Source organism: Protopterus annectens, chromosome 6.part1 (assembly GCF_019279795.1).
Source record: "Protopterus annectens isolate FY-2018-M chromosome 6.part1, PAN1.0, whole genome shotgun sequence".
NCBI classification, from domain to species: Eukaryota; Metazoa; Chordata; order Ceratodontiformes; family Protopteridae; genus Protopterus; species Protopterus annectens.
The window spans coordinates 350,556,069-350,577,901 of record NC_056738.1 but is presented as its reverse complement, the minus strand read 5'-3'; the positions used below and the strand labels follow the sequence as shown (position 1 = coordinate 350,577,901).

Genomic DNA, 21,833 nt, shown 5'->3' with positions numbered 1-21,833 from the left:
CACAGACAGATCCTCAAGGTTACAGTAAGGTGGACATTTCTAATGGAAATATTAAAATCATAAATTATGATAAAAGTCTGCGTTTAAAAATGTGGGAGTGCAAATATGTAAAATATGGAACTGTTCTAGTGAGCAGTAGCACAGTGAAATGTAAAACATTTAGGAACTTACAGCTGCTGTACTGTAAAGTGCAGAAAATATACCTGAAATGTTTATACACAGATGTGCACTGAAAACAGAGAAAAAATGATGCACAAAGAATAACAGTGGTCCAAATGCAGAAATCTGGGATAATCCAGAATCTATATTGATATGAGCAGTGAAGACATCACATAAATGGCTGTGAAGGGTTATAAACATCCTGTTGTAGGTTTGTAATGAAATTACTGCTGCTTGTCGAAGGACAAAGTTAGGTAGGTAATGTGTTCTGCCCATGAGCATGAATTCTTTGTGGGTTAACAGCATGCCTCTCAACATCCTGGCTCAAAAATCTGCACAAAGTCAAATAATGGAGGACAAAACCCCAAAAGTGGGACAAGTTTTAAAACATTGCTCTTACAAACTTACTAAGTTGGTAAAATAGCAGATTTTGCATCAGCAGATGGGTATGAAGTCTGAAAGTCAAATATATGTCATTTTCTGACTTCGTCCCTAAATTATCTGCCAGAAAAATCAGAGTTTTATGAAAAAAAGAACAAAAATATGAGGCAGAAATCTGGACATTCTTCAAAAATCTGTACAGTTGAGAAGTATGGTTAATAGCAGGATATGCTGGTAAACCCAAACTGTACCACAGGATGGCATATAGCTATAGTTACTGTAAAACAGCTTAAAAAGGGTTAAATATATATTTTTCTGGTTAACTAAGCTGGTATTTTTACTGGTTTCTGCAATGGTATGTCAAAAGTAAAAAGACTAGAAAGACTACTGTCATGTACATGCTTTCCTGATGGAGTACAGTACGTGTAAAACCTGCTTCTGTTTTAAGGTTTTATTTCATTTGAGGGAAGATAGCTCTGCTCATGGGTTTATGCGGGTGCTTTATTAAAGTTTTGGTAACATTTGGGGATGCCCTCTCTTAATTTAATACAAATCTGATGGGGACTCAAATCATCGTACACAACCAACTGAGTCTAGATGCATCTGCACCCTCACAAGGAGGGGTTGCATACCCACACCCCTTATCTTTAAATATACTTGGACTGCACCACAGTGGGAAAAGAAAAACCTACCTTACCCCTAGGGTTACTACTTTTCATTGTGGCCAAAATCAGACCAAAGACATACCCCCCTCAGACTTACCCTAACTCTGCCCACCCCCTCCCCTCACCCCACTCACTTTCCACCAATTTCATGACATCAGTCAAGTCATGGGGGAAGAGGAATGTCTGCTTTTCCTACTTTGCTGTGCATTTTTAAAGCATAGTAAATCTGCTGACTTACTATGCTTTTCTGTATTAAAAAAAAATTAAGCATAGTAAATCTGCAGATACCAGAGTTTGAGCAATGTTTTCTGGAGTACTGAACACTTTGTTGAACTTAGATAGTCCAGAAAGAAAAATAGGTGGCAACCCTATTACCCCACACAGTTATGTAACCACTTAAGTACCATTATGCATTCACTAGTGATTTAACTGGTACATCCTGTATATAGCCAAGCAAAAACTTCTTCACTGGCTGCTTCCTATAATCCTTTTTCACATAAAAGAAACACTAACTCTAATTTTAAAATAAGTGCATAGGTCTTTAAAAGAGACTTAATGTATTAAATTACTCGTTTAAATATAAAATGCAAGTCCCACGCATAAAGTTAATCTATAAAAATGTCTGTTAACATATCATCACAATTTAGGTGCACTCTGTTTTAAATCCCATTTAATATCAATGGTGTTGCTGAAGCCCTAGGGTATATATTTTTAAACTACTACTGCCACAACCAGCAGCATGTCTGAAGTTCTGAACAAAACTTTTTTCTGATTTTACAGCATATTCATACTATCTGCCAAAGCTTCCTTTTTGAACCCATGTAAAATGCTAGGTATTTCACAATGAGCAAAGTATGCTACACAGGTCGATTAGAAATCAAAATGCTGTGCAGATCCTATAGTTCTGGTGTAATTTTGAAATCCATATGGACTGTAGGACCCAAATCTACAACACCTGCAGTGCCTCCAGGCATGTATGCCTTTAGGAATGCTGTAAACTGCATCACTTTTTCTTTCTCTGATTTTTTTTTTTTTTTTTTTTTACTACTATCATACAAAAACATGGGATGCTCACTTTTTTCAAAAGCTTTTTGCTGTCCCTGCATGATCAGAGAAGAGAGTGGTCATTTTTGCTTCTATCATTAATATACAAAATGGTTTATTTATTTATTTAATGACATTTGTTTACCGGGAAAGTCCGACTGGCTAGGAACTTATTTTCAGCAGCGGGCTGGGGAGAAAAGCTACACCATACCACAAATCATTAAGAAAAATGTCTTTAAAAGCAATACAAAAAATGCAGTTTAATTATACCAAATTAGACATGATATAAAAACATTGCTTAACAGATACAATTACATGACTATGACACAGAAGTTTTAGCCAGTTTATACAGAAATTAAAAGAAAGATGGTATAATTCAAACAGGAATTGCATGATGAAGTGAGAGAAAAGCAGTCTTATGGTAAGAAAGCTAGGGGAGAGAAATTGATAGAAGGAAGGGATTGAGTGAAAGAAGGAGAGTAAGGAAATGTAAGGTATGAATAGGTATTGTTCACATTTAAGGATATAATTTATCCTGGTGTTGAGCAAGAAAAGAGACTGACTAGGAAGTCTTTCAGAAGGGTTTTGAAAGATGGAGGGAGAAAGGTTAAATTAGAAGTCAGAAACAAAGAAAATCTTTAAAACCAATGTCAGTTTCAGACATCTGAAGTGGTAGGTTCAAATTCAGTACTGTGCTCAGTAAGACCCTTAGAGGAAATAGGAATCATAACGTTGTCACCTCACAGTAAGACGCTGTCCAGTTCGATTCTCAGCTAGAGCGTCTTCTGCATGGAGACATGCGTGAATGGGTGTACCTTCGTTGAAGGTTGTGCGTCAGGGCTGGCAACTCGGTACGTAAAAATCTGTTGTGGCGTCCCCTAACAAAAAGCCAAAAGAAACAACAGCAACAACCTATTTCTGTAGCTGAAGATCATGCTGTTACGGACTGAAAAGTTCTTAATGAAATCTTATGAGAGGACTAAGATATGACCTTTTTATACTTGGTCATCACATCTACTGGTTCACGGATTCAGAAGACTTAACTGCCACAGTCTGACATTTTGCATTATACAGTACCTGGTTTTGAGGCACTGTGCTCAACTTATAGCATGCACAGTGCATTACCTGCCCAGAATACTCCTTTACTGACTTACTACATATAGAACATTTATATATTTTACCAGAAAAAATGTACATATTTTCCTTGCAACATGCCATAGTTTGGAGCAACTAAAGTAATGACTTCAAATTAGCATAGAGCTGCATGCTGAAACCTGTCAGTGTACAACAGCAAACTTTTTTACTGTAGCCATACAGCCCATTGTTATTGCTGAATGTTTCATAATAAAATTGCAAAGGTGACTGAGGCATTGACTTTTATACACAAGGACCAGCTCAATCAGTTCACAGGCCCTCACTTTCATGTTCTGACATTTTGGATTGCAGTTTGTTTCCATTGTGGGTTTTGCCTCGAGCATCCATTGAGTATGAAGAGTACAATAAATGGCCTGGAATATTACTTTACTAAGATGACACTGCATTGGAATTAAGAATTCTATTTGTTTTGCCATTAATATTAAAGTCCCCCATCCCCAATGGTACTACTGCCCAGTATTAGCATTACTAATGACAGTAAGTTACAAACCACAAAAAAGCACAACCTTCTAGATAAACTAGAAAATATTTTAAAACTGTATAGTCTGCAGGAAGATAAATGCATAAGAGATTAAGAAAAATCATAAAAACAGTCAACAAACACAAACTCTGTAATAAAAGAAAAAAATATTTTAATGGCAGGTTAAGGCAAGGACTCTAGAGAACAAAGTACAAAAACATTACCAGGAAACTGATAAGCACTAGAAGGACCAATAAAGTAAATCAGGAACAGAGATTACCTTCTCAAGCAAAAGATAACTACAAATCCTTCAACTATGGTAGAAAACTAAGGAACAACACAATGCTCTGAACTTCTCCTTAAAGAAATGCTTCACTCGAATTCAAATGACATAGCAAACACAAATTAAAAACAACTATTCCATCATCACTTATCCCAGGATCACTCACACTCCCTATCATCACTTAAGAACCTGTTCTTAACTTCTTGACAAAAAAAAAAAAAAAAGACTTCTTCCAAGAGTCAAGACAGTGTAAAACAGCATCAGACAGACTAACTGAACCTTCTTAAACTGTTCAACCCAAGCTTAGCTCCATGCTAAGATCGTGAATCTTGGAGCACTGCTAAGGTTATGCCCCTTCAAGGGTGGTCTTACAACATACAGTGGAATTCATAGATAAATCCCATAATCCATTTCAAGTCTGCTTTATCAGACTCATGCTAGACAAAGTAACATCTTGTACACCTTCTGTAAAAGGACTGCTGCTTTTTTTTCCAGGAATGGCCCTCATTTATGTTGGTCTCGAGCATGTTTTACATTATAATGAGGCGTTCTATAGCTGCAACAAAAAAAGTACCTAAATTGACAGCCTTTGTTCAAAGTATCCTTTTCGAGTCCAAGATGAATTGACAGTCCCCTTCCTCACACTACTTCTGAAGTGACAAAACTGTCACTGCACTTAGAGATTCTTGCAGTTTCATGTTTAAGTGACAACTGTTACAGGAAAGGATAGGGAGAGATTTGAGAATAATTCTGTTCCCGGTGCCTGCAGTGAAATTATTCTTATTTACTTGTTTTTTAACCTGGATGTTGCAGAAAAATGTTTCATTTTCATTTGTTATATAACTACTGTCATGTCCTTGGTTTTCCTTTACTAAGCAAGTCTCAAACCAAAATATGAACTTTCTCTTCCTTAACTTTGGCTGCCTATTTTTTTTTTCTGAGGCACAGATGCCTTATAACATATTTTCCATCTTTTCTTTACTATTCTATTTGTACAGTGATTCATATGTGATAACATATTTTCCATCTTTTCTTTACTATTCTATTTGTACAGTGATTCAAGTACACTTTACAAACCTTACTCCTTGATAATGACAAGGTTAAATTAAGGGAATGGAAAATAATTGTCATCCCAGATCCCTGGAGTGGAAAGCGTTTTTCTTTTCCGGGGGTGGGGTGGGGGGTTAAATATTCTAGGAAATTCTGTCAGTTGCATTTTTTTTTTCTTTTAACTGTTATGTTCTTTTTCTCCTTATTACACTGTTCTGCAATTCTACAGCCAAATATTACCAACTTTCTGTTCCTTAACTCCAGATAAGTTTTGCGGCATAGATTTTCTTCTGGCTTTGTTTTTTTTTTCTTTTTACTCCTCAGCAAAACTGAATCCTTGACAATGACAAGTACTATATGTGCTGGACTGTGTAAGACTTCAAAATTACTCTACTTTTGCAGGAAACTGCACTTCTGATGGTTATAACCATCAGTGAATTGAGGCATGCAGTAAACCCATTTCTGTTCCTCTAACTGAACTTGGGATATATCTGGCAGTAAGTGCACAGAATTAAAGGTTTGCTTCTAGTGTTGACAGAGTAAATGGTTTGAATCTTTCCATCCTCATTTTCCTATTTTCCAGCAATTGGGGCTAGACTCCCCAATGGTCTCATGGACCAGAAGCTTAGTAACTTTATATGAACCTATACAATATCCCTCTATTTCTTTTTTTCAGTACACATCACAACTACCATAGTACTGTTTTCCAAGTTATCCTTTAATCTATCAACTTTGGTGGCTGTGGGTTTCAGTAAGTGTCTAAAGAAATTCATAGCTTTTCACTGCATATAATCATTTCTGTATTTTTTCCCAGGTCAAAATTGCAGTGGTGATGTGTTTAATGTACAAAATATTTCCTTTCTGCAGTGTCTTTTCCTGCTCCATTCCATTTTCAGCACACTTACCCACAGTTGACTATATAAAATTGCATCAATGATACTCTCTTGCCAATTTATTCATTTGTTAGTTATCTGTGTATGTTTTGCCCCATTTGCATAGTTTCCCAGTTTACTAGCTGCCTAGTAATAATCTCTTGTGAAATGATGCATATAGCTTCTTTAGAAATGCTTATTGCTACTAAAAACAGGCAGTCTTCTGACCATCCACTAATATGAATATCTACCCTGGCAAATTCCACAAATGTTGGACTAGAAAACAGCAGGGTGACTAAAATGAACACATGCAATGCCAAAGAGACAAGCATAAATGCCTGTAAAAAATGTTCCATTCACAATATATTACACATACGTCTGCATTTTGTACAATGGTAAAAAATGCACAGCACAAACTCAAGAATGTCAGCTCATCTATTTTCTCCACCAACTGTACAGTCTTACTAAGTATGGTATGGTATGTTAATGTACTTAATATTAAGAAGCATTGTAACATACTTTGTCAAGCCCATTTTCTCCTGTTTTTCCAAGTGTTGCACAGGACCTGTTGCATCACCCTGAGTCCTGTTGTTCACACACTTCAGCCACACCTTGACTGCTCTTTGTGTTAGGCGTTTTCCATTGAATTCATATGTCATTTATTTTACTTGCACAACACTGCTTACCATATTCACATATGTCGTGCATGAATGCACTCAAGGACCCTAAGGTCAGTAAACTAATGTAAAATTAAGTGTTTGGTTTCCATGTGTCAATGTTTGACTCTCGCTCTTCGCTTGGTAGCTTAGCCATACCCTGCATCAACTGTACTCATTGCTGGATTGTGTCTAGTGGATATGGAATTGAAAATTATAAGGGGCCTAACTTAGGGTTTCAATAGCCCAAGATTTCAGACTAAAGTGGAAATGCAAACAGGCTTATTTCATGTATGTGAGCCTGCAGTTTCAGACCAGACACTCCCATTATTTATGTAGTTACTTATTTAGATTTCACTGGAGAATAAGCTCCTTTTTCAATTGATACCACAGAGAAAAGCTCTATGGTTACATATGCAAAGTTATTATGAAAGTGCGCAAAACATTTACTAACACAAAAGGATTTATAACTTAATATGAGAGATCTCTAGATTTAAAACAATGAATTAGCTGCACTGTACAATGACCATACATTAAAGTGGGTCCTTTATACAAAATTAAAAGAAAATTTTGGTGGTTGCACTGTACAATACAGATACTTGAACTTTAGCTTCCAAAGTGTCACTAGTATACGCACGCTCGCTTATAATCTATTTCTTCATTATACACACATTTCAATACATACATCTTACAGGTACATACATTTCTATACATACATGCAAGATGTGCGCTACACAGTGTGTGCGCATCTGTGTATGTATGTAGTACATAGATAAAATACTTCTGATTTCTTTTCCTTAATGTTTTTAATGAAAGGGCTCACTACACCAAACTTAAAAAAAAAAAAAAAAAAAAAAAAAAAAAAAAAAAAGCCCTTACCTCTCCAAAGGCACCACGACCTATGACCTTAAGGATTTCAAAGTCATCCCTGTGAAGACGTAAATCTTTTACTTTTTTGACAAAGGGTTTGACTGAAAAGAAAAGAGATACATATGACAACCTGAACATTATGCTACATACTGAAACTTCAATTAAAGTAGAAAATGCCTAATTTTAGTTAAACCACAGACTTAAGAGAATGTTAAAAGCACACACTAAACTTCTCATTATTAATGTAGCTGATGGCTCAGACAGATATTTTAATGCACTTTTTGGCGAGATCACCAATGGACACAAAAAACTGATTCCTCAATACGACTGATGTATCAAGATCATGCACTTTCAATAAATAATGGCAGACCACATGAATTTATTTAGAAATAAAATGCAAACGAACATGTAAAGATCAGTGTTGTACCACTTTAGCAAATAAAGACAACTGCTTTAAACAAAATACGTAGTTTCGTTTTTAACTGCTCTACTTGTGGAAAGGATAACCTTTTACTATTATGTTACACTTTTCAAGCAGAAACATCTAATCAAAGATGGAAAACATTTGTAATGTCCTTTCTCTTTCTTCAGCATGCATCTTCCAGATAAAATATATCAATCATACCTAATGGGCAGTTACATCCAAGGGCTGAAAACTAACTGATAATCATTAATAAAAATGCAAACTGGTCTGGACCTTCTGAATAAAATATTTCTCATTCTCTTTTAATTAGCTCTGTTAATACACTTTAAATCAGCCTGATTTCACTCAATTACAAACATGTCTTCCTCAGTCACTTCATGGCATGAACAGTTTTTTGTCTTCATTTCACATTGCTGCACTGAGAACCACAGCATGATTTACGAATGGAAAAAAAAAATCTTCAGAGATATGTGCATCAATGCATGTACATGAGTAGTTGGGAATCTACAACTCCCCCAACCACAACTCTAATGGCTAACTGCATTACTACACAGTTTTGTTTGCTGGATAGTATTTTTGAAATAGTTTGGTCATTCTACACATGGTTGTTGGACCTGCTACATTCTGATTAAAACACAGAACCGAGATTTTATTTTTTTTTCTCTAACATAATACAAATTTCTAAAATCTAGTAGTACTTAGACCACAGCAATCTATAGGGGGAACAAGGGTTACCAGGAGACTGGCAGGTTTTGTCTTGAAAGCAAAGTCAAAGTGAGAAAATACTCTTGCCAAGACTAAGCAACTCCTACAAATACTTCCACTATGCAATCATGGGTTATTGTTAATATAACATGCATAGTTTGTGCTTAAAGCATGCATTTTTAATACAGTTTGGTTTGTCCTGTACAAGTTCATTCATTCATTCTTCCCAGTCCATGGTTATCCTAGGGTCTGACAGAGAAAGACTAAAGCCAGATATCATGGCTGTCAGTGTGGATTAGGAGAAGGCCTGAAATCCCCACCTCTACACACTGGCTAAAAGGTGCAGTGTAATGCCCACAATATTGGACTGAATGTAAATGGTCATATTCTAAATTTAATTGCAGATGTATGGTAATATATACACTCCTTGGTAGGCTTGGATCACCACACTCCCAAGTTGTAAGTGCAGGCATCTCAGCCCTGGTGGGGCTGTTCCAACAAGATCCCTCCAATACATTCACAAACAAGGAAGCAAACTTGATACCCAGTGCAGATTTCACATGGGCATAAATATTTTAGTATTTTCAAAAGGGATTCATTTCTTTAGGTTAATGATCAGAAAATATTACACTAGCTGTGGTTGTGTGTTTATACATACTGTGTTTAGGGTTACATGTATCAGGGAGCACACTAACATACAACTGCAGTTAGCTCCGTGTGCATCACTTATTAGGGAGACTACTGTAAAGTAAGTTCAGTTCCTGCCTTTCTTCACTAGGTCTCACAGAGTGAGCGACAGTGGTAACCTCTTTCTCCTGGAGAAAAGAGCTGGTAGAAAAAGAAAAAAAGTAAAACTTATGTCTCTAAGCTATATGGAAAGACAAATGCATTCCCAAAAAACAGTGTGGTCAAGCCAGTTCCCAGGAAGAATTCCATTCAGGTATGTTTTCTTTGTAAAAGTAAGGTACCTACTATTCCATTCAATGTGCAGTGCTCAGTTTAGTAAAATTGAGAGGTTTGCGGATGTTGGGGTTACACTAGTGGCTGCCGACATATACTCTGCAACTGCTCCAGCAGCGAGTTATGTGTGATCACCTCCTGTCAAAATGGATAACTAATTTCCAAACTTAGATTGGATTTACTCTCTCCGTCATAATAGAATTTATTTTGTATTTTGTTAATGACAAAATGTAGTCTACACAAAGTAAAAGATCTACTGTCATCCAGGAAAAACTTGTCCTACCACTAGTCAGAAACAGCATGCATCCATTTGTTTTAAGTGTATTTTTTTTTTTTTACATTTTACTTATGTAGATTTTTTTATTAGTTCAGATATCACTTAAAGCAACTAAAACCACAGAAAAGCATTTGAAAAGTATGTCATATGTGCATCAATATGAATTCACAGACAGAAGCAATTTGACAAACATTCAGTAGGTGTTAAACTTGCATTTTATTTGAATGACATCTCTCAACATACTTTTACTTTCAATGTTTGGGATATAGCTATATGGATGTACTTCTAAATATCAAAAGTACAAATACATCAAAAGAAAAGACATCAGTCCAAAGGATCGAAACACAAACCAATGAAAATGAAACACACACACCCTCATGTTTTTTGCAGGGGGAAAGACTGCCAGTGCCCTCCGCCCCCCGCTAATTACTATATCAACTCTGCAATAACTAACCAGAACTAATACAAGATTTAGCATTTCACTTTTGGGGGACCTTGTGTGAGAAGCTAGATGTTTGTCACTAATGTTTAAGCCAGGTGTGTTACATTCTCTAAAATGAAACTAATACTACTACAACTAACTTCATATCTTTTGTCTGTTTACAGTTAAGTGGACTTCAACAAATGCTAGGACTCCATTGTCCTTTCAACACAGGAATAACTGACAGTGCAGTTTCATGTTCAAGGTTCATAGGTAGTTACTAGGTATCCAGTCCAGGAAACTATTAATTAGCCTAGCTAAATTCCCCAATTGCTCCAAAGTGCTGTCTGGTTAAGTGACTTGCTCATGATCTCACAGTAGACACATGAAAACTGAGGGAATCAAACCCTGTATTTCACACTGAGCTAATCGGAGGAAGGGCATTGAGCAAACTCTGATCTGTGATGTATAACATTAATTATCATGTTTTTTGCTTATTTTTATGAGTTATTTATAGCACTTTTATTGTCTGCTGCATACTTTTCTAGCTAATTTCCCTATGCTTGAGGTATTAACTGGAAATTTTTTACATTTGTTAAGCATCTGTTTGGGTTTGTTTGTTCTGATTTCCTGCCAAGGACTGTATCCTATAACTTATTTGTTTGCAGTTAAAAAGCATTCTCTGGAGTCTCTTTGCTCCTTTACCTGCTTAAAACTTTCATTTAAAGGCTCACTGCTGCTTTTCCTGCTGTGATAAACATTTCTGCATTTTTTTCCTACCCAAGTAGTGTAAGTAGTTGCAGCATTGTCCATATTCAGGCTTGAGATTTGGGCCTAGTTGTTTGTCTGTAGAGGCTGTGTCTCTGAGCACATGTTCCAGGCCATCTTAGTTTAGCCAAAGCCATTCTTGCATTTCAGTGAGAGGGATGTGTTTATGGTCATTGGCTGATTGGGATTACCTGGACTACAGCTTGGAGTAAGCACTTCATTGGTTCTTTCGAGCATTTTTTTTTAAAGTTGTTTCAGGTTTCAACTTTCTGTTGCTTAAGAAGTTAACTTGTGTTTCTGCCATTTCACACTAAGCTAATCAGAGGAAGGGAACTGAGCAAACTCTGATCTGTGATATATAACATTAAGTATCCTGTTTTTTGCTTATTTGTACAAGTTATTTATAGCACTGTTGTCTGCTGCACACTTTTCTAGCTAGTTTCACACTGTGTGAGGTATTAACTGGAAATTAATCCGTTTGGGTTTGTTTGTTCTGATATTTGTTTTCCACCCTCCCTATTGGTATCCTGTTCTTATACTTGGTGGCCTTGCAATTGCCCACCCATACTGTAAATCTGATCTGGGACACTCCTCCCAGTCTAGTGTCATTACCTCATTCTATCTAATACAGGGAGAACATTTGAGAAGACCAACCCACTTAATTTCTTAACCTTGAATAATCTTCTGCTCCTCCTTTCTCCCTTTCCATTTTATAAAAAAAAATTCTAAGCTTGTTTCCTGCCTTTCCTGTTAGTCTAGTCCAGATACAGATTTGCTGTATCCAGGATTGTTTGTAAGTTTGAGACCCCAAGCCGTTCTGTGTTGGAGGGAAGCCTTCTAGCTTATCAGTGTGAGTGGTAAGCACTATGTAGCTTATCTTAAAAGAAACACTTTACACATTGCCGTTTGGCTAGGGTTAAACTATTCCTGGTGCCATAAAGTCTGCACTTAGAACTAGCCATTTTTTTTAGTTTTAGCAATCAAATCTGTTCCTTTGAGCTCAGCACTTGTTCAGAACTTGTAAATACTAAATAGGCTACAAATTACTACAGCACTCAACTTTCCTCACTTGTCTAGAGGAAAACCGTATTTAGTACTTAATAAATAAGCACCTATCCAGGCATGTCTGAGGGTCACCTCCTGGTGTTTTCTCCTGTCTACCCGATAAATCTGGGCATCTTGGGGCAATGCAACAATTGTCTCATGTACACACATAACCCTCTCCTCCTACCACCCAACACTACAACCAGTGAGAGATGCACTTATATAGCCAAACTAAAAGCAAAACTCTTCACTCACGACTGGACTAGACAGTCAAGAGGAGAAGGTAAACACTTGCATCACACCACACTCATCACATAGTCCACCAAAACACATATGCAGAAACACAACACACTCAAATACATTCATGGAGGCTCTCAATAAAAAATTGCCCAAGCAACAGGGACCTCCAAAGCAGAAATGCAAGCAACCTCCACCCCCCACCACAACCCAAATGACATAGCCCACAAACTCAGTGTACCACTCAACCACAACTCATAAGGCATAACAACGTACCCAACACTCTACTCATAGGTGACTCTATAGTCAGGCACACGGATGTTCCACTCACCAGGCTAAATGAGAAGAAAGTTACTGTCAGCTGCCTGTGGTACCAGGATCCGCCACATAACGCATGCACTCCGTCACTCCACAACAAGTACAAATATGACTCTGTCATTGTCCATGTTGGTGTGAATGACCTGACACATACTTCCTTGGATTACATGAAGAGAGACATGGGGGAGCTGTCTGATCTTCTAGCCCAGGCAGGTATGACCCTAGCCCTGAGTAGCATTCTGCCATCACCCAGAATGATACCACAGTACAAGGACAAAATGACTGACTTCAACAATTGGCTAAGCTTCTGCTGTCATTCAAAGAGGATCCAGTATCTTTCTGCCTGGGATGATACGATCAACAGACCATGATACTTTGCCACAGATGGCCTGCACCTGTCGCCCTTGGGATTCTGGATACTGGCTAAGGCTCTTACCACCCCTATAGTGCCTTTTTTAGGCAAGATTCAAATGACAAATTCACCACCATAACAGGTACAAACAAGCAAAATCTGAGGGTAATGCTACTCAATGCTAGAAGTCTAAACCTCAAAATGCAGTCACTTGAGCACTCCTAAAAATGGAGAACACTGATATCTGTACAGTGACAGAGACCAGGTTCAAGGCTCCAGACAGCACCCCTGCATTACCAGGCTATAATTCATACCATACCTTTTGGCCACCTAACCTGGACCAAAACACAAAAGGCGGAGGCGTGTCCATAGTCATTAAGGATATCCACACCTCCAGGCTAGTTGCTCAGCATAATGCATCAGAGATAATCCAAGTGCAACTAACTCTGGGCAAGACCGCAATCCAAACTGTAGCTTGCTACAGATGCCCCCACCATGCCCCAGGATTCCCACTTATTTCTTGATACACTGGAAAATATTATGGTACAACCTAACACCCTAATAATGGGCAATTTCAACTACCCCACCGTTAACTGGGAAAACTACTCATGTACCAATTCTTTTGCTCAATGTTTTCTGGAATTCATAAAATCCAACGCCTTGGGTCAACTCATCCACACCCCCACCAGGGATAGCAATATCCTACACCTGTTCATTACCAACATGGGCAACCGGTGTTCCACAGCACAGGTCAATTCCTCATTGGACAGATTCAACCACAAGCTAATCACCCTAGACATTCACATCCCACCCCCACCCCCATTAGGGAAACCGCTGTAAAAAATTTCTCCAAAGCCAACTTCATGCTTAAGACAGAAGTGGAAATCTTCACGACACCCATGCAGATGGACAATAGAGGTGTGACTGCTGAATCCTACAAAAATGCACTTTATAAGCACTTACATGACTGCATGGATCATGCAATCCCTAACCGACCCAAGATGCTATCCTCCAAAAAAAGGAAGCCAATCTGGTGGTCCCCTGCCATAAACTCTACAACAGAAGAAAGAAACTGTTGCAGAAAAGAGTAAAATCCCATGATTGGAGGAACTCCCTGGTCAGCCTCAGTAAAAAGCTGCGATACCTCAAAACCCTCCAAAACTAGTTATGAAAACAAAATTGCCACGGATTCTAAAGACAACCACAAAGCATTCTATAGCTATGTCAAGAATCGCAATGGCAACACTCTGCTCTGAGTTACAGCACAATGGCACTAAATATACAGAACCAACTGCTATCGCCAACATCCTAGCAAATAGATTCAGTGCTGACCCCCTAAAGGGCCCATCTCTATACCAGAAGAATGCAAAGTTCTTGTAATCACGGCTGCACAGGTAAAAACCACACTCTCCAAAGCCAAGAACACAGCATCTATGGGACCAGCCAAGATCCCAGGCTGCATTCTACATGAACTACAGAACGAACTGGCACTCCACTAAGTACCATGTTCAATCATAGCCTCACCTCAGGCTCTGTGCCCACTGAATGGCGCACAGCGACAGTTATCCCACTCCACAAAGGGAGAGCCACCACGGACCCCGGGAACTACCGCCCCATTAGCCTGATGAGCCTGGTCTGCAAGGCTATGGAATGTACCATCATGGAACTTATAAACAATGACACTGGTAATCCCCAAACTCTGGATCCCACCCAGTTCGAGTTTGTAAAAGGCAGATCATGTCTCCTAAACCTGATAGACTTTTCTGAAGCAGTCACCAAACCCGTAGAGGAGAGTAAGATGGTTCACAAGATGGGTTGCCAACTGGCTCACTGACAGAACCAACACTGTGAAAGTAGCAGACTCCAAATCCAACTTCAGACCAGTGACAAGTGGAGTACCACAGGGTTCAGTCTTGGGTTCTCTCCTCTTTGGTATCTACTACTCTGAAATGCAAGCTAACACAGAAGGTCTTTGGCTAATGAAGTTTGCAGATGACTGCAAACTAGGAGCCATAATCAAAACTGCTAACGATGTGGACATCCTACAAAAAGACCTCACTGAGACAGATGCCTGGTGTCAAAGCCATGGCCTCAAGCTCAGTGCCAAAAAGTGCACTGTCATCCCTTTTGGTAAAAACTCTGTACCCATGAACTACCACAGAGGCAGTAGTCTAACACTGCAAGTGTGATAAGAGACCTTGGGACAGGTGGAAAGTAGTCTCTCCTTTGATAATCACATCACCACAGTAGACAGGAAATCCTTCTACACCTCATCACAAAAGGTTTCTCATCCAGGAAAGAAGAAAAAAAAAAGGGTCATTGTTCCCCTTCTACTCGTCACTCAGACCCATTATAGAATACAGCATCCCTTTTGGTATGTACCTCACAAGACATCTATAACTGGAAAGGCCACAGAAATACCTCACAAAGAGGATTACTGACCTCAAACAGATGCCCTACGCAGACAGTCTCAAAAAACTCCAGCTTTACTCCATCGCATATCGCCTACTCAAAGGCAGTGTCTGTCTAACACACAAAGCTATGTCAAACTCTGAGCTGTTGGACATGCTCCACTTAAAGAAATCCCAATCTCTCCAAGCTACAAGCTCTAGGGACCTAAACCTTTTCACCAAAATAAACCGAACATGCTGGAGGGACAGATTCCTGTCACAGAGACTTCCCTTACTCTGGAACAAACTACCTATCTATATCAAACAAGGCTCCTCATTAGCACTCTTCAAGAAAAATCTTGATGACTGAAAGAGATAGGAAATTCACCCCGGGATCACTTCTGTGGCTCTGCTCGACAAGGGCACAGGAAAATCATTTTCTTGGGTGGCAAAAGCCAGGGTACATTTTTGGCTAGGCTTATAGAGGCCCTAGGGCCAATAGCCTAGTACCTCCTTATGAACATGTACCACAGGAAGTTTCATGTCAACAGCTACAAGTATTTTTGGGTAACATGCATTCTAATTATTAGTCAATTTACAGTCCAGCAAAGAAGACCGCTTTCCACTGTAGGGTAAACAAATTTCACTGATCACTATGTCTGCTTATAGTCACTTCAGTGTTCAGTCATGACACTGTGTAAGAATATCAGCATTTATGTGCACATGGTCATTTAGTATCTCAGCTTGGAACTCAGACATACTGGGAAAAAGACATCGATAGCTATCATTAGGCTGATGGCTTCATGAGTTCTGACAAGGTGGATAAGTATGAAAGACTTAAGATTACAGTGAGACATATCACATTCATTCTGCATAATGCACTTACTAGTTTGTCTATTTATGCTTCAGCAGTAAGTCATTATGCAGAGTTTTTAATGCATTTTTAATAGCACACTATCTGGTTGCGTCAATTATAATGTAATCTGGCTGGTTTCTCTTACGTAACTAGTTGTCTCTCTTAGGATTTACAAGCACCAGCAGAGTAACTTGTTCCCCACCCCTGTAACCAAATGATGCCTTTCTAAGTTCCGGTAATGGAATTAAATCAGAAATCTGGAGTTGCTGGCTGCAATGGCCATTTGCAAAGATTAGGGAAAATACTGGAGTATTCCTACTCTTACCAGTCCTAGTAACTAACAAATGAACAGAATTTCAACATTTATGCCTTGAGGATTAATGAATACCAGATATAGAGCGAATCTTGCAACAGACTGCTGTCAGTCAAGTCCACAACTTTCTGCCTGCTGCTGACTGGTCAGTACCTTATTTGTTACAAGAATCTCATTTTTCTGCATTTTTGCTCACTGCTGGATGAACCAAAATAACTGGCTAGCATTTCTAACTCTGGCATTGAAAAATTTGTTAGTCACTGGCACAACGGTAGATACAAGTGAGACAAGACCCATGAATTGAGAGAAGAGGGTCACACCAGGAGTACAAAATCATAAACAGGAGATTAAATCCGCAGCTGATAATGGGATCAGTTAATGGTGAATGGCTGTGAGCTGGCAACAAGAGGGGTGTTACCTGACCTTACACAATGACCCTATTCATGTGAAGACTTGATTGGCTACATGCTAAAAACACTGGGCTATTGTTACATAAAGTCTGACACTGACTGGTACACAACACTAAATATCAGTGTAAACTAAGTTGATTGTTGCCCTAGACATTGCCATTATTTGATGACTATCTGAAAACAAAAACAAAAAAAAAACAGGAGTGGTGCTCATTTAACTATTTTTCAAAATTAAGAAATTCACCTATTACTTTAGATAGAAGGGGAAACAAATTCAAAGGTAGAAAAATGCCCATACCTGAATAATGTCCACTGGGGGAGGTGCCAAATTTATACTCCTGCCATGAATGTCACTGCACCTGTCCACTGGGAAAGAGTCAGATTTATATTCCTGCTGTGAATGTCACTGCACTTGGCCAATCACACCTGTGGATCTTTTCACTTGTTTCTGTTACATGACAAGACGTAGAAAGCATGTCGATACTGAAATAACAGAATCTGATATGCACAGTGGATGGTAGCGCAATAAGGATGAGTGAAAGCAGATCATCAGGAATTTTTTTTTAATCTCAGCAGCAAGCAACCAAATATATAGAGTGGTGGACCCTTGTACAAGGTTAGACTGATCACTTGTAGATGGTCCCAAATTTTACTTTCTGAAATGTGTCAGAATGTTGCTACTATAGCTTCATATTTTTGTCCTGTTTCATCTGATAAATCTCTAAGGATTACAGTTAGTCAATAACTGCACACATTCGAGTTTTGTCCTACTTATTGCTCAGAAAATACATGATGTAAAGCCTGTTCTGCTACTGTTCTAAGGGAATTACAGCAATACTTAAAATTATCCTTGATTTTTGACCTTTCTTTCCTCTATTATTAAACTGACAGCTACAAATGTCCTTGAGTTTGCACTTTTTGGTTTGTTCATAGTAAAATCTGTGGTTTTCTGGTCAATCCTAGAGGATTGCAGTTAATAAATAAGGACACACATTTGAGTTTTTGTGCATGCTATGCAAACATGTTTATTCTATCAACACTGCAAGTAATTAAGAGCAATATTACAAAATTTGTCACTGATTCTGGGCTTTCACTCAGGAGACGAGACACCATTCTTTTGACAGCAGTGGTACATCAGGCAACTTAACTACAAATTGGACGGTCTGTGGAGAAAAAATACTAACTGCTGTTTGCTCATCATTCTGGCTTTGCAGGATCACTGTGATTTGTGTGAAGCAACTCTGAATAAGTTCAACTTTGTTTCATGCATTAAAGTATTACACAGCCATCACTTTTATCAATCAGTTGTCTGAGGGGCACATAGATGCGAGTATAACTGCAGGGTGGGAGTGTAAGCTGTCTGTGGATGAAAGTAACTGACCCTCTTGTCAATAGCTCAGTTGAAACATCACTGATTTGGCTTATTGCAAGAGTAGTAGGCATTTGTGTGCAGAAAGAGAGCTTTGTTACTGTGATATTTATTTTTTACTAGAATCTGACATCTGACATGCATACATTAAAGTGGTTGTAACTGGTAGGTAACACAGGCCATCAGTGGATACAAGTGACTTAGCCCTGCTACTGTTTGACCACTGCTAAAAAGCAGCCAATGATCTGGCATGACAACAGTTGTATCAATGTACTTGCTAAAATCATTGTAAAACTAGCATTATTTTGGCTAGTGTGTGTGTCTGTTGGCATGAGGTGGGGTGGGTGATGCACTGTATTTAAGAGTAACAAGTTAACCATTTCTTTTACTTTCCTTCACAAACATGAGCACTGCACATAAGTGATTATCTTTTGAAGTCTGAGAAGAAGTGTGTGTGTGTGTGTGTGTGTGTGAAAGTAAATGATCATCAGTATAGTGATGCAAGCTTTGGTTGAGTACTTTGCTGTTGATTCTTTTGCTTGGAGTCTATATACCCCCACATATATCTGTATGGATTTATCCATGTGTTCAGGTTTTTTCCAACATCCCAAAGATACTGTGGAAGTGAAATGTTGCTCCATCAACTTGCCTCTAGGTAAGCGTGCATGATGTATGCATTTGTGTGCACTTGTGTATCATGCGTCAGGGGCAGTATGTGTGTGCATGACTGAAAAAAATCAGTATAGCTTGTGATATACCTGCCTTTAAGGGGCAGTGCTAGTGTGGGTCTGCTTTTAAATCATATATCAGATTTTATTTTGATGGACATGCACGATATTGTAACTTCATCTAGTCTAAAGGCAACCCTGCACAGAGATGTGCACATAAGGTCACTGCTGCATTACCACTATACTTTCATACTTTCTAAAAAAAAAAAAATCAACCAACCCTCTGAGGTGTGCAGAGAATGTCACCTATAGTGCTGGAGCTATGATCATTGTTAACATCCCCATTGGCAAATCTCAGAGGAGTGCACTGAAGGTCACAAAAGATTGTCTAGAAGCAATGTACTATTTAGAAGCAGCAAGAAGGAATGTCTTAGTGTAATTATTATTTTCACTTTCCTTAAAATAAAATATCTCAGACATATATAGGGGTGTTGTTTTGGGGGGAGGGATAAGGAGGCATGCTGTGATTTATACCTAACTACTTGAACTATGTTACTGTTCTCCACTCCATTTGTTCATTTAGTTTTGACCCAGTCTGATATCGGGGTGGTACATAGAAGGTGGCTGTCTTTGAGGGGCTGGGATGAGGAAGTATGCTACATGCACGTTTAGCAGCAGCCACTTATGACTGTGGTATTTTATGCCTTCACCATACCTCTCAACTCTCCAAATTTTCACCTTACATTTTGGTCTAGTAATCACAACATTTGTGGTTTATGGCAAATCATTGGCAACTGATGTCACTAAATAATGACAGATTAGAGTTTCAGACTTCTGTACTTCAGAAAGTGCATTCTAATCCAAAGCCTGTTATTCTAACAATGTTGTAAATTTACAAGAGCAATAATTTAAATTTGTCACTCATTTTGTTCTTTAACTCCTCCAAATTATTTCTGGCTTTGTCCAGATTTCTTTTGCTAACAGGTTGATAGTTAGGGCCATCATCCCAATCTAACACTAGAGGAATACAGTGAAGTTGATTATCTTTTTGAGGGGAAGCTAAGCAGGCAGGTATTATTCACAAATGTGAAGAATTATCCTCAATTATTTTATTGTGTACTACTATTCTGTCAGACTCAATTTATTACTTATTTGAAGAGAAAAAAAGAATTACTTTATTTGATCATGTTCTTCGTTCAGGGATCACTGGATCAAAAGGTTGGAAAGTAATTCTAAAATGTACCTTAGAACATCTATAACTCCATGGCTTCTGTGGGTTTATTCATTCGATAGCCATTACTCTTTGCCAGTTGGTGTGTGTTAAATTTATGCAAGAAAAATTAAAAGAAGAATGAAGGTCTTTCCTTAGTCATGACTTTTGTTCAGACCACTATTGGAACAAAAGGATTTGGGAAGGGTTCTAAAATGCACCTCAGTCATCTAAAACATGGCTACAGGGTCTAGTACCAACCAGACTCGCAGATTAATTAATTTATTTTCTTAATTTATTACAGTAACATCTGCCCCAATTAGGATTTGTAAGCTGAAGGGACAGAGAAAATGTGCAATAAGGTAGGAAAAAAAATACTCTGGAAATGGTAGAAAGTCATGTTCAAAGAGGGAACAGGGGGTATTGACACTGGTAGATGTATGTGTAATAATAAAAAAAAATTTTTATGGCATGGAATATGTACATAGCACACTGTGCATTGTGATATTCAGTTGCTGATACACAATTTATTTTCAGGGTAGGGAATTAAATCCATATTCAGAATAAATCTGTGGTGAGTTTGCATTACATAAATTAAAATATCTGTCTTTACAGTAGGGAGACTGCTTTTGTTCCTGAAAATATACATTCACCAAAGCAGTCTGTTGTAACCATAAAATGAATGACTTAGCCAACTTAAACAATAAGCAGTATTTAAGTCATTAAATATTATTTACCTGAACATTCAAAGTCTAATTCTTTAAAGGTTTTACTATTGGAGGAGACGAGATCTGTTAAAAACAGGCATGAAAATTCAGATTTTTATAGACATTTCTCTACTGCAGTTGGACGTGCAACATTATAAAAGGTTTCCACTAGATGTAGGTATATTACTTTTGTTCAAGTTGAGGAATGCCATGCTTGTCTAAGATAATTTTCTACTGAGATGGCATTACATTAGTACAAATATTTTTTTTCTTCAAAATAAAGAACCTTTCTGACACCATCAAAATGGCATGTAATGGTCTGCATTTTAGTACTTTATGGTAGAAGAGCAGTCTTGTGCAATTTCTAGATGAATTTCAAACTTCTCTGAAAGTTTAATTTAGAAAGAGAGGAAATTAACACATAGCCCTGTCATACATGCGAGTCTAATACAGGGTTCTAATGGCATTTTTCCACTGTTTAGCAGTCCAGAAAAAGTCACTACACTAAGCTTCCTTAAAATGTGGGTATACGTTTTCTACTCAGGGTGAGGAATGCAATAGTTGGAGACCAAAAATATCTCTAGGGAATTGTCTTAAGGAGGGAAAATATACACCTTATGTTATACAGAATCTATGACAGCCTGCCCAACAAGTTTTTCAGACACTGGTTAATGATCATATCTTAATATACCGTGTACTTACTACTATATACCGATTCTCCAACATGCACATACTGCAAATATAAATTCTAGCTCTATGTAAATACACTGCTTTGATACTTGTTACAAGTGTATTGACATAACATTTTG

At 38.1% G+C, this 21,833-nt stretch overlaps 1 protein-coding gene across 1 annotated transcript in view; it reads right to left on the bottom strand.

Moving 5' to 3' along the window:
* The window catches only part of CDC42BPG (CDC42 binding protein kinase gamma), a 1,192,486-nt gene extending 1,171,250 nt beyond the window's left edge, over nt 1-21,236 (bottom strand). Inside the window, exons 1-3 of the mRNA XM_044075379.1 lie at nt 21,212-21,236; nt 21,055-21,108; nt 7,605-7,696 (exon numbers count right to left, since the gene is read on the bottom strand). Of these exons, the coding sequence (XP_043931314.1) occupies nt 7,605-7,696; nt 21,055-21,108; nt 21,212-21,236 (171 nt within the window). The remainder of the gene's footprint in view (nt 1-7,604; nt 7,697-21,054; nt 21,109-21,211) is intronic.
* Between the last annotated feature and the right edge of the window lie 597 nt (nt 21,237-21,833).